This window comes from Marmota monax, unplaced genomic scaffold, assembly GCF_021218885.2.
Source record: "Marmota monax isolate L192 unplaced genomic scaffold, Marmota_monax_Labrador192_F-V1.1 WCK01_AAM20220418_F8-fsc00234, whole genome shotgun sequence".
In the NCBI taxonomy this organism is placed as follows: domain Eukaryota; kingdom Metazoa; phylum Chordata; class Mammalia; order Rodentia; family Sciuridae; genus Marmota; species Marmota monax.
Genome location: NW_026692493.1, coordinates 1,778,666 through 1,794,984, shown reverse-complemented (window position 1 = coordinate 1,794,984; position 16,319 = coordinate 1,778,666). Strand labels below are relative to the sequence as shown.

At 54.6% G+C, this 16,319-nt stretch overlaps 2 protein-coding genes across 10 annotated transcripts in view; both read left to right on the top strand.

The window, feature by feature from the left end:
* Hdac10 (histone deacetylase 10) lies at positions 1–5,673 on the top strand. 4 transcript variants are annotated; one of them, XM_046443558.2, is made up of 19 exons: positions 1–305; positions 375–509; positions 709–805; positions 1,002–1,099; positions 1,181–1,285; positions 1,420–1,488; positions 1,756–1,882; positions 2,064–2,222; positions 2,348–2,407; positions 2,484–2,537; positions 2,713–2,819; positions 2,888–2,955; positions 3,028–3,280; positions 3,380–3,464; positions 3,958–4,049; positions 4,161–4,217; positions 4,749–4,827; positions 4,999–5,181; positions 5,268–5,673. In XM_046443558.2, exons 1-19 carry the CDS (start codon positions 247–249, stop codon positions 5,529–5,531), a joined length of 2,151 nt encoding a protein of 716 aa, XP_046299514.1. In that variant the 5' UTR covers positions 1–246; the 3' UTR covers positions 5,532–5,673. The 4 variants fall into 4 exon arrangements, with proteins under 4 accessions (XP_046299514.1, XP_046299513.1, XP_058435084.1 ...); XM_046443557.2 differs by having other exon boundaries at positions 2,484–2,573; XM_046443559.2 differs by having other exon boundaries at positions 2–305; positions 2,064–2,129; positions 2,484–2,573.
* A 172-nt stretch (positions 5,674–5,845) lies between these two features.
* Positions 5,846–16,319, top strand: part of Tubgcp6 (tubulin gamma complex component 6) — a 21,494-nt gene continuing 11,020 nt past the window's right edge. For 3 of the 6 annotated variants that reach the window (XM_046443550.2, XM_046443553.2, XM_046443549.2), the window contains exons 1-4: positions 5,848–6,705; positions 7,976–8,139; positions 12,755–12,965; positions 15,600–15,773. In XM_046443550.2, coding sequence (XP_046299506.1) covers positions 5,965–6,705; positions 7,976–8,139; positions 12,755–12,965; positions 15,600–15,773 — 1,290 coding nt within the window. In that variant the 5' untranslated portion in view covers positions 5,848–5,964. Of the gene's footprint in view, positions 6,706–7,975; positions 8,140–12,754; positions 12,966–15,599; positions 15,774–16,319 lie in introns of all 6 variants that reach the window. The other 3 variants (XR_006851537.2, XM_058579098.1, XM_046443554.2) reach the window with 2 other exon arrangements.

The window sequence follows — 16,319 nt, the reverse complement described above, 5'->3', positions numbered from 1 at the left end:
GGTCCGGGACTCGGAAGCCGGAAGTCAGGCCCTGGGGTCCACGCTGAACCCTGGCCGCGCTCCCTCGGTGCGCCTGCCTGGCCTGTGTGTTTATGCCCAGACTCGGTGCCCGCTGCCGAACTTGGTCTCAGGAGGGTTCCAGGCGTTGGGCTGTTCCCAGTTTGCAAGTTGGGGACCTACAGTGCGGTCACCAGCCAGCGGAGGGCGTGCCACATCAGAGTGGTCCAAAGTGACTACAGTCTAGCCATGGGGACCGCACTCGTGTACCATGAGGATATGATGGTCAGCCGGCTGCTCTGGGACGAGTAAGTGTGAGCTGGCGGAGGTGGGTACAGGGAGGGGACTCTGGACACTGAGCTCCCAGTGTACTTCAGCCCCGAGTGCAGGATCGAGTGTCCGGAGCGCTTGGCCGCAGCCTTGGACGGCCTTCGGCAGTACGGCCTGGAGCAGAGGTGCCTGCGCTTAGTAGCCCGCGAGGCCTCGGAGGAGGAGCTGGGCCTGGTGCACAGGTCAGAGGAGAGCCCACCTAGAGAGCTGGGCTAGCCCCAGCCTTCAGGGCCTCCCAGAGGGAGCCTGTTCCCCATGTGCCTCACCTTCACCTTCCAGTGGAGGTGCTGCTCAAAGGCTTGAGGGAGCTTGGGAGGGACTCCCTGTGGCCCCACCCCACTCCCCTGCTGGTGACCTGCCTCCCTGACTGGCCATCTGCAGCCCTGAATATGTGGCCCTGGTGCAGAGGACTCAGGCCCTGAGCAAGGAGGAGCTCCAGGTACTGTCTGGACAGTACGATGCCGTCTACTTCCACCCGGTGCGTCCCCCTGTACAGCACCCACCCACCTAGATCTAACACACCCACCGACTATGTGCATTCACACCTGTGGCTGCCACCTGCCAGCATCCCCTTGTTCCTGCTCACTGCTGGCACCCTGGGCCTGCCTGGTCCTTTCTGCTCAGCAGCATGCTCTGCAAAGGCAGGGGGCTGATCTGTATTCCTGCCCCCATAGAGTACCTTTCACTGTGCCCGGCTAGCTGCCGGGGCTGCCCTTCAGCTGGTGGACGCTGTGCTGACAGGAGCCGCACACAATGGGCTGGCCTTAGTGAGGTGAGAGCTGTTCCCCTCACCTGGCTATTCCCTTTGGCTGGCTCCATGAGAGGACAGAATGACCCCACTCTCACCCTCCAGGCCTCCTGGGCACCATAGCCAAAGGGCAGCTGCCAATGGGTTTTGTGTGTTCAACAATGTGGCAATAGCAGCTGAACATGCCAAGTGGAAACACGGGCTGCACAGGTGGGTGCCGAGCTGTGCAGGGTGGAGCAGGTGGCAGAAAATCCCTACCCATTCCCTTCCCAACCCTGGCTGGGCTTCTGGCCTGGAGGTGGGAGGCCCTGCCCTGTAGTGACCCCAGCATTGTCTGATTTCAGGATCCTCATTGTTGACTGGGATGTCCACCATGGCCAGGGTATTCAGTATATATTTGAAGATGATCCCAGGTGAGCTGTAGGTGAGGACATGACACTTTCCTGCAGCCCCATTTATGTATTTATTTAAATACTGGGGATGGAACCCAGGGCTTTGCACATGCTAAGCATTCTACAGCTGAGCTACACCCCAGCCTGCAACTCCACTTTTGAGGGAGTGCAGACTGACTTGGGAAAATCCAAGGGGGAGACTTGGCCATGTGTGCAGGGGTCAGTGTTCTTTAAGGAGCTGTGGAGCTGCTAAGCTTCCTGACTTCTGACCCTGCACACTGTCTGCAGTGTCCTTTACTTCTCCTGGCACCGCTATGAACATGGGCACTTCTGGCCCTTTCTGCAAGAATCCAACGTAGATGCAGTAGGGAGGGGGCAGGGGCGAGGCTTCACTGTCAACCTGCCCTGGAACCAGGTACCTGCCCTTGACACCCAGAACTTGCTCCCAGCCCACCTCCCAGTCTGCACCTCTCCCCTGCCCCACAGCTCTGGGCCGTCTTGCCATACTTTCTACAGCCTGGGATCCAGCGGGTAAGACCCTGAAGTCCCCATTGGCAGGGCTGCCCACTGACACCTCTTCCCTGCACCCGAGGCAGGTTGGGATGGGAAACGCTGACTACCTGGCTGCCTTCCTGCACACGTTGCTACCACTGGCCTTCGAGGTGACTTTTCGGTGGGGGCTCTCTAGGGCAGATGACCCATGCCTGCTCATAGTTCCACCACAGAGGAAGAGGGTTGTCATCCGCTTCACCTGTGTAGGAGCAGATCCCCGGTGGGTAGGGAGGGTCTCTGACTGACATGAATAGTGGGCAGGCAGCTCATGGAGGTTTCCCTGGCTCCAGCCGCTCTCTTTCTCTTCCTCACCTGATTTTGCCTGCAGTTTGACCCTGAGCTGGTGCTGGTCTCAGCAGGATTTGACTCAGCCATTGGGGACCCTGAGGTGAGGCCTGGTCTGGCTGAGGAGGGCCTCTGGGGTCCTGGACTCAGGCCCCCATCATACATGGCTCTGGTTCCAGGGGCAGATGCGGGCCACACCAGAGTGCTTCGCCCACCTCACACAGCTGCTGCAGGTGCTGGCCAATGGCCGGGTTTGTGCCGTGCTGGAGGTAACTGGGGGCAGCTGGGAGGATGCCTAATACTCAGGAGTATGGGAGCCAGGTCAAGACACAATCTTGTGGGGCACCTGTCTGGGAGAGCTACCCACCCCAGTGACACCCTTCCTCTATCCTGTCTCCACCCTCCCAGGGTGGCTACCACCTGGAGTCCCTGGCCAAGTCAGTGTGCATGATGGTACAGGCACTGCTGGGTGACCCTGTACCCCCGCTGTCCGGGCCTATGGTGCCATGTCGGAGGTATGAAGGGCTGGAGGGTGGGAGAGGCTAGGTATGAGTCAGGCCCATGGCCGTGCTTCTCCCCACAGTGCGCTGGAGTCCATCCACAGTGTCCGGATGACCCAGGCCCCCTACTGGATGAGCCTCCAAAAGCAAGGTCAGTGTGGTCTGGGCTGGTGGGTTCACCTCACACTCCTCTGCAGTGGCCATGACTCTGAACCTCCTCCAGATGTGGCCACCGTGCTGAGTCCTGGCAGCCACTCCCCAGACGGGACACTTGCAACTCTGCTGCCTGGAGGACCCACATGCGAGGCAGCAGCAACTACACTGAGCTCTTTTCTGGACCCGCTGCACCTCTGCCCCATACCCCCTATCCGCACGGCCGTTGCCCTGACTGTGCCAGATGCCACCTTGCCCCTGCCCCCTGGTGTGCTGTGTCAGGAGGGCTCAGCACCAAGGGAGGAGACAGAAGCCTGGGCCAGGTGTGCAGGATGGGCCCAGGGAGAGGGCTGAGGACATGCATGTGCATATGACTGATGCACTGTCACTTGGTGTCCATGTGTCCCTCTGGCCTATCACAGACTATACAGGTCTTTAGCCCAGGATGAGGCCCTTGATGCACTTGGGAAGCTCCTGTACCTTTTCGATAGGATCCTGGATGGGCAGGTAGGGTTGCTGAGAGGCTGGGGGGTACCTGGATCTGGGGACTGGGTCTGAGGCATGGCTTGTCCAGAGGAGGCAGTGCAGACACATTACCCTTTGTAGGGATTATTATCAGAAATATTCTTTGGCAGAGAGGGGAAGTGGATGACTTTTTATTCTTTCCAGCTTTTGGGATTGAACCCAGGGCCTTATACTTGCTAGGTAAGCTCTCTCTCTTTGAGCTATACCCCCCGCCCTTTTTATTTTTGAAACAGGGTTTTGCTGTTGTCCAGCTGACCTTGAACTTATGATGATCCTCCTGCCTCATTTTCTTGAGTAGCTAAAAGTATAGGCATTGCAACTATTGGGCTTGAAAGTGCAGTTTCAAGCACCTTGTTTATGGACGCGGACAGATGTGGTATGAAGGAGGACTGATGAGAGCTGTATAGGCAGGGACCTAGTTTGGGAGTTGGCTGGGGCTGCACCCATCACTGTTGTCTATTTTTTCTTCCCACAGGTGAGCAGTGGCATCACAGCCACCCCTGCCTCTGCTGCAGAAGCCATCCTGGATGTGGCCATTAGGCGAGCTCTGTGCCATAGAGCCCAGAGGTGAGCCTCTCTTGGTTGTGCTGATACCCCAAGGGCAGGGTCCATGTGGTGAGGGCTCTGGGAGTAGACTGGGCAATATGCACAGCCTATGCTGGGTGGATTCTTCCTCAGGTTGTTCTGTGTGGCCCTGGGACAGCTGGATTGGCCTCCAGACCTTGCTGATGACGGGTATGGTCCAGATGGCACATCTGTCCAGTTGCACATATGGATGGTCAAGTGGCAGGCGTGCAACTAGGTCCCCTGGGGTGACTGGTGGGCAGGGTACCATGCAGTATAGAATGGGGCCTTCCAGCCAGGTGCGGTAGTGTACATATTCCTGCAATCCCAGCAGCTAGGGAGGTGGAGGCAGTTCAAAGCCAGCCTTAGCAACTTAGTGAGGCCCTAAGCAACTCAGTGAGACCCTGTCTCTAAATAAAATACAAAATAGGGCTGGAGATGTGTCTCAGTGGTTGAGTACCCCTGAGTTCAATCCTTCTTATATATAAAAAAAAATCAAAACAAAAAAAACCCCAGAAAGAATGGAGCCTTCCACAACTAGTCTGGGAAGGGAGTCTGTGGGGCAATGCTAGGCCAGGAGAGTTGGCAGTTACAGTGCCCCTGCTCCACTCCTCCCAGAGCTCCCCTCTGCTGTCTGGGCTTAGGAGAGCTGAGCAGGGTCTCACACATATGCACCTGTCCATGGTGCTCTCTCTCTGGAAGGAGGATTCTGTGGCTGAACATTGGGGGCAAGGAGGCAGTTGCCTCATCCATGTTTCACATCTCGACACCACTGCCAAGGGTGAGTGGTTCTGTGATGGTGGGCAGCCCTGTCAGGAGAGCCAACAGGCCCCTGGCCCTTCTTGGCTTCATACTCACACTCTGGGGACTCTGAGTTTGTGAGGTGGGATGGCAGAAGCCAGCAGGAGTGACCCCTAGAATGGGGGTTGGGGTTTTGCTGCTTTCCCCACAGACGACTGGAGGGTTCCTGAGCTGCGTCTTGGGTCTGGTGCTGCCCTTGGCCTATGGCTTTCAGCCTGACCTGGTGCTGGTGGCACTGGGGCCTGCCCATGGCCTGCAGAACCCCCATGCTGCTCTCCTGGCTGCAATGCTTCGTGGGCCAGCAGGGGGCCGAGTCCTGGCCCTCATTGGGGAGGTAAGCTGCGCTTGGTGGAAACGCTGAGGTAGAAGGTGCCTGGAGAGAAACCAGTGGCTCACTGCCCCATATCTGGCCCGGTCCAGGAATCCACACCCCAGCTGGCAAGCACGCTGGCCCGCGTGCTGCACGGAGAGGCACCTCCCAACCTAGGCCCTTTCTTGATGGCCTCTCCAGAGGATATCCAGGCCCTGCTGCACCTGAGAGCGCAGCTGGAGCCCCGGTGGAAGATGCTGCAGGTGGCCGGTGAGGCCCTGGGCAGCGGTGGCTCTGAACCAGCTGCGCAGAGCCAGCCGACTGCGCGCCCCTTCCCCGCCGCCCCACCTGGGCCGCCCTTCTGGGTAGCTTGAAATCGGCCGAGACGGGCCACTGTCACTCGGGAAGCACCGCGCGCGCCGGCCCCGAGAGCCGGAAGCTGGCGTTCCCCGCGGCCGGCCTGAGGCCTCGTGCGGCCGCCCGCGCTCCCTCTCCCTTAGTAAACGGTTAAAGGAAGTCCGGCTCCGCTCCTTTGTCGAACCCCCGGGCGCCGTCTGTCCCCCGACACGGCCGCAGACAGGAGCGCGCGGAGCGCTCAGGGCTCGGGCTGGGGGGGCTGGGGGCCGCCCGTGACGCAAGCCGGCGCGCCCGCGCTCTCGGCCGGCGCGTGGCTGTGACGTCGCAGCGGCGGGCGCGAGCGGAGTCGAGGCGCTGCGGGCCGGGCGGCCGCTCCCGAGCAGACCGCGAAGCGGACGCCCGCGGCTGGCGACGTTTTCGTTCGCGGGGCCCGAGCTGGGCAGCGCGGACATGGCCGGCATCACCCAGCTGTTCGATGACCTGTGCGAGGCCCTCCTGCCAACGGCCCCGGCTCGCCCGGGCCAGCGCGGCGTGCCCCGGAGCAGGGCGAAGCAGACCCTCAAGCGCGTGGCCTACAATGCCCTTTTCACGAGCCTGTTCCAAGAGGAGACTCAGCAGCCGCAGCCCGACCTCCCGAAGCTCCCCGTGAGGAACAAGGTCCTCATGCTGTCCTTCGACCTGAGAGTGGGCGGCCTGGGCCCCGAGGCTGACCGACTGGAGGAGCTGGTGGAGGGGCTGGAGGCAGACCCGTGCTGTCCACTCGTGGAGCTGGGGTCTGCGTTGGACCTCCTGGTTCAGCTGGCAGGGAGCGGCCCGCCACGCACCCTGCGGAGAAAACGGGACTACTTCTGCCACAACAGGCACGCGGGCCGGAACGTCCCCTACGGCGGCTACAACTGCTGCGACCTGCGGCTGTTGGAGATGGACGTCCAGTCCCTGATCGCCAGCGAGGAGTACTCCTGCCACAGCATGGTCCAGGAAACGCTTCAAGTGATGGAGGCTGCTCCAGGCACTGGCCTGCCCACCGTAGGGCTCTTCTCATTCGGTGACCCTTGTGGTGACAGGTTTGAGAGAGAAACCCGCATCTCGATCTTCGGTGCTCTTGTGCACAGTCGCACTTATGACATGGATGTGCGACTAGACCTGCCCCCTGTGCCAGATAGTGCAGACCTCTCTGGACTGGCCATTAAGGTAGTGTGTTTTCTCTCCTTAACCTCTACAAGGGCTTAGAAAATGCCTTTGTGCTGGTTGCTGCTGTCAGCTGGGGAGGCTAAGGCAGGAGGATGGCAAGTTGGAGGCCAGCCTTAGCAATTTAGCAAGATCCTCTCTCAAAATAAAAAGATAAAAAGGACTGAGGATGTGGCTTCATGGTAAAGTGCCCCTGGGTTCAATCCCCTGTGCCAAAAAAGAAAAAGACAAAATGTTTCTAACCTCTTTCCTCATGTGAAGGTGGGATAGCTCAAATCTAGGTTATGGGTGGGCTGAGCTGTCGGGAGGCAGAACTACTGGAGAGGGCTTGCTGGTACCAACCGTCCTGGGCAACCTTCTGTTCTTCTTTTACCGAACAGGGTATGTTGTTTCTTCTGCCCTTAAGACCTGCTGTTTAAATTAAAATTAATGAAAATGAAGTAGGAGAATTTCTGTTGAGTTTCACAAACCATATTTCAAGAATTCAGCTACATGTGGCAAAGATATTTGTTTATGGTATTCATGCTATTTGATATACTTTCTGTGTTATAATGTGGGGACTTTTTTTCCAATTATTGAGTAAATTGTCATTTGCTTTTGCATCTTATTGTATTATGATAAGTGGTGGTAAAGGATACACTGTTACTCTTCAGTCATTCCCTTACTGTAAATTGTTGAGGTTATTGCCAAACATAAATAATGCTGTAGCAAACATCTTGATGTATGTAACTTCATCTACTGTGATTTTCTTTACTGGCTTCTCCAAAATGGAATCTCCGGGTCAGAAAATTATATTGAGACTATGTGCTATGTGAAAATGGAAATTGGTAGTTTTTTTTTTTTTTTTTGTATCAAGAATTGAACCCAGGGGCATTTAACCATTGAACCACATCCTCAGCCTGGGTTTTTTTTCTTTTTTTTTGAGACAAGAGTCTCACTAAGTTGCTCAGGGCCTTGCTAAATTACTTGAGGCTGGCTTTGAATTTGTAATCCTCCTGCCTCAGCCTCCCAAACCACTGGGATTACAGACATGCTCCATTGTGCCCAGCAACATTGGTAGCTTTAACAGATTTTGTTTAATTCTTTAGGTGATTCATGGGGTGGGGGGTGTTGTGTAATAAAAATATGCTAAAGAAAAATACAAGAGACCTTTTGCAAGGTCTGTCCTTCTAGTGAGTGAATAGATGTAGGTAAAGTTCCGGGAATTCTGTCATAGTTGGAGAATGCAGACAAAAAGTAATAGGGATGGTTGACTTTATCCTGTGATCTCCAGGTCCCTCAAAGTGTGGATCAGTGGGAAGATGAAGGGTTCCAGTCAGCATCCAATTTGACTCCTGATTCTCAGTCTGAACCAAGCATGACCCCAGATGTGGACCTGTGGGAAGCTGCCCTCACATATGAGCCCAGCAAGCGGAGGTGCTGGGAGCGAGTGGGATGGTGAGTGATGCTTTCTTTGCCTTTAAATGCATGACCCAGGACTGGGGCTGTAGCTCAGTGTTAGAGCACTTGCCTAACATGTGTGAGGCCCTGGGTTCGATCCCCAGCACCACATAAAACGAAATAAACAAAACTGTCCATCTACAACTAAAAATATTCTTTTTAAAAAAATGCATGACCTACCCACCCCACATCAGCCTAGCCTCAGGGTGTGCTGTGGTCTAACCCCAGAGGGCTGAGATCAGGAAGTCTCTACAATACTGATGTACCCGTGTCTGAGAGAGATGCAGAGGGAAAGCGAGGTTCCTACTGTGCCAGTGACCTCTGCAGACCAGGCCTTCCAGCCAGATTAGTAGTACGTCCTTACCACCAGGGCTGCTCGTCAGGTGTCTGGGGCCACCTGGCAGGCTGTGTGGTAGGTGCTGGGAGGAGATGCTCCCTGAGCAGGGTGTACAGACAAGGAACCTCGTCCACATTTGGAAGCCTTGGGAGGAGTACTCTGTGCTGCTGGATGTTCTGACTGGTGCTGGCAGCTTGCTCCCTGGGCAGAGTGGTCACTTGTGCCCTGGGCTTCTCAGGGCCCAGAGCCTCTGCAGTGAGGTCCTCTCAAGGTTCTCGATGGTACCTGGTGAAAACCCCCAGGATGGTGTAGAGGGTGTGCTTTCCCCAAATGTTTGTTGCAGATCCCTCATCACACCCTGTCTGTGGGTCAGTCTGGGAGACCAGTTGGGGAGCACTGAACAGAAGAGTCTGGGCTGGAGGAGCTGTGAGCTGTCTGATACAGAGTCTGGGCCCCTGCAGGCTCTCCTGGAGAGGAGCATGTCACTGGGGGCAATCATTCAGTGTCCCTGTGCCAGGACACTGCCTCCAAGGGAGAACTTTCCCAGCGTGGTCATCTGCGCCAGGAGGATTCCTCCTTGCTTCCCAGCACAGTGCTGTTCTAAGGGGCTTCTGGGTCCTGTCACTTTTCTCTAGGCTTCCAGTCCTGTCTCCTTGTATGTGCAAAACAAGTCGGATGGTCCCGCTCTCTGACAGCCCCTTGCATGTTTAAAAATTGGTTCTATGGTTATTGCCTCCTTGTGCGAATAATGGCACTTTGTCTGGAGTGTTCTGGTTGCTGTCTAGGAAGCATGATCATGTCCTGATTTGTGTGTCACCCTGTTAGGAATGCCCTTGGTCCTGTCTGTGTGCCTGCAGTGCTCCAGTGCTGAGGGGCACCCTGGTGGTCTTTCCAGTGAGGAGAACTGATGTTCCTCAGGTGATTAGGGTTAGTGGTAGTGTGTAAAACACGGTTTGCTTTGTTATCCCAGCTAGCCTAGAACTCCTGGGCTCCCACAATTCTCCCCCTCAGCCTCCCAAGTAGCTCGGATGACAGACACACTGTCACCTGTTTCTGAGTTGTTTTAATGGGTCTTACGATGGGAGAGGCCCACCTCAGTGCTTAGGAGACACAAGATGGAATAAAGATTCCATCACACACAGGCCCCCAGGTACACAGCCTACCCGGCGGCCACGCATGGAGGTCCAGGACTTGGGGGGGCATGGGCCCATGCCTCTATCAGGCCCAGAGTGTTATCCAAACAGATTTCCCACAGGCAGTTTTAACTGGGCGTCCAGATCAAGCACAGAGTTCCAGGAAGTCACGTGGAGGCAAGAGGTGGTCACTGCAGCAGGTCTACAGTCCTTGCAGGTGTGAGGGTGAGGTGTGGGCGGCCCAAGCAGGCCTCATCTAGCTGACCCATGGGGAGGTGGTCATCAGGGGCAGCCATATGAGGCAGAGATCTAGGTGGGCCGCAGGAGAGCTGGGAGGAGGTGCAGAACTGGGAACCGTCAGGGGCTGAGCCCTGCTTCTGGTGCGAGAACGTCCAACGTGCATTCCCATGGACGCTGAGGCAGTGTAGACTTGTGCAAGCTCACTGCCCGAAGCGTTGGTGTACCTAACAGAGTGCTGATGTAGCCTGGGCAGCAGCTGAAGGGACCCCAGGGAGGCGAAGGCACTGTTGTTGTCCCAGTGCACAGCCACTGGCACGGCCTCTGTTGGGACCATGAATCAGTCTGTGATTCAACTTTGTGGCAAATCTGTCTTGTTTATATTTATTTATTTATTTATTTTGTGGTGCTGGGGGTGGACCAGGGTCCTCTCACTGCTAGGAGACACGAGATGGAGCTTTACCACTGAGCAACCTCCCCAGCCCCTCTTGTTTGGTTTTAAATTCCTATTGTGAGCTCTGAGCAGGTGGTTGAAGGAGCTGCTGCTGAGCCAGAGAGAGATCTCTTCCACCAGCACCCAAACACCCTCTGCCCTCGCCTTAAGACCACTAGAGCCAGGCACAGTGGCACACATCTGTAATGCCACCAATTCAGGAGGCTAAGGAAGGATTGCAAATTTGAAGCCAGCTTTAGCCATTTAGTGAGACTCTTGTCTCAAAATGAAAAATAAAAATGGGGATATGGCTCAGTGGTAAAGGGCCCTGGGCTCAAGCCTCAGAGAGACCCCACAAAGGGCTGCTCCCCCTTCTGATTGCCCTGAAAGCCAGCACTGGTCTACAGCCTGGGGCCTGCTGCTGGGCCACAGGACTGGCCCTGAGGCTGAGGTTTCTCAGGGTCCGGGACAGCCAATTTCTCTGTGTTTATCACATCCCTGGGAAGTTCCATTCCAGCACCACAGGAAAACAACACACACACACACACACACACACACAGAGCTGGGCTGCAACCAGGCTCCAATGCGTGCCTGGCAGTGCTTTACACTGAACACCTCCCCAATCCTCAAACTGCGTCCTTGATTACTTTAAGTGTAAGGGTGTATGTATGGTATGCAGGGAGGGTGCTCAGTGTGGGTGTGTGGTGTGCAGGGAGGGAGTGCAGTGTGTGGGTGTGGTGTGCAGGAAGAGTGCAGTGTGAGTGTGGTGTGCAGGGAAGGAGTGCAGTGTGTGGGTGTGTGGTGTGCAGGGCGGGAGTACAATGTGTATGTGTGGTGTGCAGGGTGGAGTACAGTGTGTGGGTGTGGTGTGAGGGTGGAGTGCAGTGTGAGTGTGGTGTGCAGGGAAGGAGTGCAGTGTGTGGGTGTGTGGTGTGCAGGGCGGGAGTACAGTGTGTATGTGTGGTGTGCAGGCTGGAGTGCAGTGTGTGGGTGTGGTGTGAGGGTGGAGTGCAGTGTGTATGTGTGGTGTGCAGGGTGGAGTGCAGTGTGTTTGGGTGGTGTGCAGGGTGGAGTGCAAGTGTGTATGTGTGGTGTGCAGGGTGCAGTGCAGTGTGTATGTGTGGTGTGAGGGTGGAGTGCAGTGTTTATGTGTGGTGTGCAGGGTGGAGTGCAGTGTGTGTGGGTGGAGTGCAGGGTGGAGTGTTGTGTGTGTGTGGTGTGAGGGTGGAGTGTAGTGTGTGTGGGTGGTGTGCAGGGTGGAGTGCAGTGTGTGCTTGATGTTGTGCAGTGTGTGTGTGTGCTTGGTGTTGTGCAGTGTGTGTGTGTGCTTGGTGTTGTGCAGTGTGTGTGCGTGCTTGGTGTTGTGCAGTGTGTGGGTGTGCTTGGTGTTGTGCAGTGTGTGTGCGTGCTTGGTGTTCTCAGAGGGTGAGGATGAGGTGAGGGTTTACAGGACAGTGTGCACCCTATTTTAAACTGGCAGCAGTTACCTTCTCACACTTGTCTTGTTATTTGGTACTGGGGATTGAACCAGTGGCGCTCTACCACTGAGCCTCATCTCAGCCCCTTTGTATAATTTAAAGACAGGGTCCTACTGAGTTGCTTAGGGCCTGGCTAAAATGCTGAGGCTGGCTTTGAACTCAGGATCTTTCTGCCCTGTGCCACTGAGCCTGGCTGTTCACGTGCTTCTTGGCAGTGTCTGACTCTGTGCATTCCTCCCACTGTTTCCACCTACCTCTTCTGTTTCAGCAACTAGATGGGTTGTTACTGTTTCCATCCCATGTGGTGTGTTTGGAGAGGTTGTAAAACGTAGGTCATAGAAGAGTCTTCACCTTTTTTTAAGTGTCCAGTTCTGTGGTACTAGGTATATTCACCATTGTGCAGTGAGCACAACTTCCATCTTGCACACGGAAACACTCCTCCCGTTGACTCCTGCCCCCAGGCCTGGCCGCTCCCACTGCCCTGGCTCTAGGCCTTGACTGCTGTGGGGGTTTGTCAGTGGGATTCCCTGGACTTGACTCTGTGACCTGTGCTGCCCTCAGCAGTGTCTTCCACCCCGTGTGCTCTGGCATGCCAGGGTGAGGGACGCTCCATTGTGTGCTTTGCTGTGCTTTGTTTCTCCCCTTGTCTTGGTTGAATGCAGAAGTGGCTTCTGCCTTTGGCTGTCGTGGATGATGCTTTGTGAGTCAACATGGATGCATAAGCCTTGTGATTGGTTTAAGAAACGCATCATAGTGAGTTGCCATCTGAGGACCACGGTGCTCTGGTGGCCCTAGCTGTTGTCCCAGGACAGGCTGGGGAGACACGCTGTGGAGGTCAGGGCTGTGCTCCAGTGCTAAGTGGAGGCTGAGGGGAGGCTGGTAGTTGATGGCCTTCGCGCTGGCCCTTTGTCAGATGAACCTGCTCCTCGGTGGGAGGGTACTAAGATGCCTGCTGCCCCTCTGTTCACCATCTTTTCCTCCATTTCCCTTGCAGCCCCCCTGGCCACAAAGAGGAGCCCTACCTCACTGAAGCGGGAAGGGACGCCTTTGACAGGTTCTGCAGGCTCCGCCAAGGTGAGCTTCAGGCGCTCAGTGGGGGCCTCCTGCAGGCCCCAAGGCCCATGTTGGTGAAGGAGCAAGAGCTGGTGAAGGACTCGCTGAACGTCCTGCTTGGGGTGGTGTCCGCCACGTTCTCCCTCTGCCAGGTAAGAAGGCCTAGCAGTCATGGGGCCAGCTTATTGCTTGCTGGCAGCCTGCCCTCTACCAGGCACACTTAGAGCACGTCCAGGGGTGGGGTAGGTCAGTGCAGTGGGTGGCAGGGAAGGTTAGCTCTGCAGACTCTCAGTGAGACAGAAGAAATGCTTCACCCCCTTTCCTCCACTCCCATGACAGGAGGCCAGCTTCATTCTTTGCCTTGGACATCCAGTTGTCCAGCATCTTCTTGTCAAAAAGCCTGTCTCATCCCTGTTGAATGGTCTTGGCACCTCCTTGTCACTCAAACTTTGCTTTCTGAACTCCATTTTTGTGTGCATTTGTTTCTGAACTCTGTAATCTGTTGCTGGTTTACACGCCCATCTTCACGCCATGCCTGTCTGCTGTGTCAAGGACTGAGCTTGACTGGAGCTTTTGAACTGGGGAAATGTTTGAGTCCGGCAGCTTGCGTTTTGTGCATCTGTGGTTCTGGGGATGGAAACCAGGGCCTCTCAAGTGCTCCACTATGGAGCTGCATCCCCAGCCCCCCAGTTTGTTATTTTTCAAGACCATTTTGGCAACTTGGGGTCCTTTAAGATTGCAGATGAATTTTTGTATAGTTTTTCTCTTTCTGCAACACCTGGGATATCTTTCCATTTATGCTCTTAGTTTGTTTTAGTAATGTTTGGAGTTTGCGGTTTATGAGTTTTTTTCCCTTGGTTGCTTCTTTGTGGATTCTTGAGGTTTCTGCACATCTGCAATGAGTTAACTTTTGTTTTATTTTGATTTTTTTTTTATGTGTTTGCAGTGTTGGGGATTGAACCCAGGGCCTCACGTACCCTGACAGTAGGAGCCCTACCACTGCGCTGCATGCCCAGCCCTCCGTAATTTTTGAGACAGGGTCTTGCTAAGTTGCACAGGCTGTCCTTTTCTTTTATACTGGGGTTGCACTGCAACGTGATTTACCATTGAGTTACATTCTCAGTCCTTTTTTTATTTTTTCATTTCATTGCATTTATTTATTTATTTTCTTAATTTTTATTTTGAGACAGGGCCTTGCTAAGTTGCTGAAGCTGGCCTTGAACTTGCAGTCCTTCTGCCTCAGCTTCCCGAGTCTCTGGGATCATAGGTGTGGCCACCGCACCCAGCCCCCCAACATCTTTCTCCCTCACTCATTCTAGGTGAAGGTTCCTCAGTTGTTGGTCTCTTCAAAGAGCCAGCGTTTGCTCTGGTTGGCTCTGTTCTCTGTTTCATCTCTGCCTTTGTCTTTGTCATCTCTGCTCCTGCTGGTTCTGGCTCAGCTGCTGCCTAGCCTCCCTAGGTGTGCCGCATGGCCACTGGCCGGCCTGGGCTGACGGGGCCTCTGCGGCTCTCTGCGGCTCTCGCCCCTCCCAGCGCTGCACAGGGTCTCCCACGGCCGTCCTTGTCAGCAGCCTTGTAGGAGGTGCTGTGACTCATCTTGTTACTTTCTCTGCACTGACCCCTGGGAGCCAGGGGAAGCCTCAGAGCTGGGTCTGCCCCAGAAGGTTGTCCCCTTTATTTTTTTCCTCATTCAGATGATAGCAGTGGAGTTTATCTATTTATTTTTGTTTTTATTGACCCTTGACTCTTTCTCTTTTGAGATGGGGTCTCACTAAGTTGCCCAGGCTGGACTAGACGTAAAAGACAATGCTCTTCCTGCCTCGGCCTCCCAGACAGCTGGGGCTGAGTGTGTGCCGCTGGCCTTGGCTTGTGTGTGTTTCTGGTACTGTGTGGAGGGGCTGTTTGTCTGCGCCCTTTCCACAGCTGGAACTGTGAAGATGGGCTTTTTTTTAATGTATATTTTTAGGTTGTTGATGACCTTTATTTTATTCATTTTATTTATATGCAGTGCTGAGAATTGAACCCAGTGCCCCACACATGCTAGACAAGTGCTCTACCACTGAGCCACAGCCTCAGCCCTTGAACATGTTTTTTAAATTTTATTTTATTTTAATTTTTATTTTTTTAGTTGTAGATGGATACGACACCTTTATTTCATTTATTTAAATCTATGTGTTGCTGAGGATCGAACCCAGTGCCTCACAGGTGCCAGTTGAGCACTTGACCACTGAGCCACAACCCCAAACCGAACATGTATTTTTTTTAACTTTTTTTTTTTTTTTTTAAGTGTTGTGTTTTTTTTTAAAAAAATATTTATTTTTTAGTTTTCAGCGGACACAACATCTTTGTTTGTATGTGGTGCTGAGGATCGAACCCAGACAGCACGCATGCCAGGCGAGCGCACTACCGCTTGAGCCACATCCCCAGCCCATTTTTAACATTTTTTTTTAGTTGTAGTTGGACACAATACTTTTATTTTATTTATTTATTTTTATGTGATGCTGAGGATCGAACCCAGAGCCTCACACATGCTAGCCAAGCGCTCTACCGCTGAGCCACAACCCCAGCCCCTTGAACACGTAATTTTAAGTGTGGTCAGTGAAAGACCATATGCTGTTATGGTATATAATAAATACACACAAGTGGGTGTGTTTGGGCCATTTTCCTTTCACTTTTGGAACTTCTGCTTGTGTGTCTTGGTCCTGGGGGGCTCTGGGTGGTATGTGGCTGGGTGCCCACGCTAGGGGTCTAGATGCCTGGCTTTGACTCCACCTCTCATCCTGTAGCTCTCTCAGGCCTTTGTTGTGGAGCGGGGTGTCCACGTGTCAGGGGCTTCTCCCGAGAGCATCAGCAGTATCCTGTCAGAGGTGGCTGAGTATGGGACCTGCTACACACGCCTGAGCCACTTCTCCCTGCAGCCCGTGCTGGGCGCCTCCTGCAGCAGGGGCCTTGTGTTTCAGGTATTGGCTTGAGGAGAACATTGTATTCTGGGTACTGTTTCCATGTTGGGAATGGAACCCAGGGCCCATCATGCTAGGCATCCTCAGGTCCTACTCCAGGATCACCGCGTCCAGACCTTCCCAGGAATGGGTGACTGGGGTGAGGTATCACTTATCCATTCTTCCACGGGAACCCTGGGGCAGATGAGTTTGGGCCAAAGGCTAGCCGGAGGTAGGTGTGGCCAGTGTTTGGGGGCTGGGGGCAACACCAGGTGCTGTGGGGCAAGCCAGACAGGTACCAGCAGCAACTCAGTGGGGCCTGAGTCACCTGTTCCCAGTGGTACAGCACCAGCGGCACTTCTCCTGTTTTGAGGAGTTGACATTCAAGGGGCTTGGGTCCTGAGCCAAGTCTGCTTCTGGGAGTTGCTGTTTTGCTGAAGACTTGCATCCAGCTTAGGTCCTGGTAGAATCCCACCGGACCACAGGTGTGGCCTGAGCTGGGTGAGCACAGGTGCACACAAGAGCTGGGTGCTAGGAGAGATGAGGGGCAGGTGCAGGAAGAGGTGG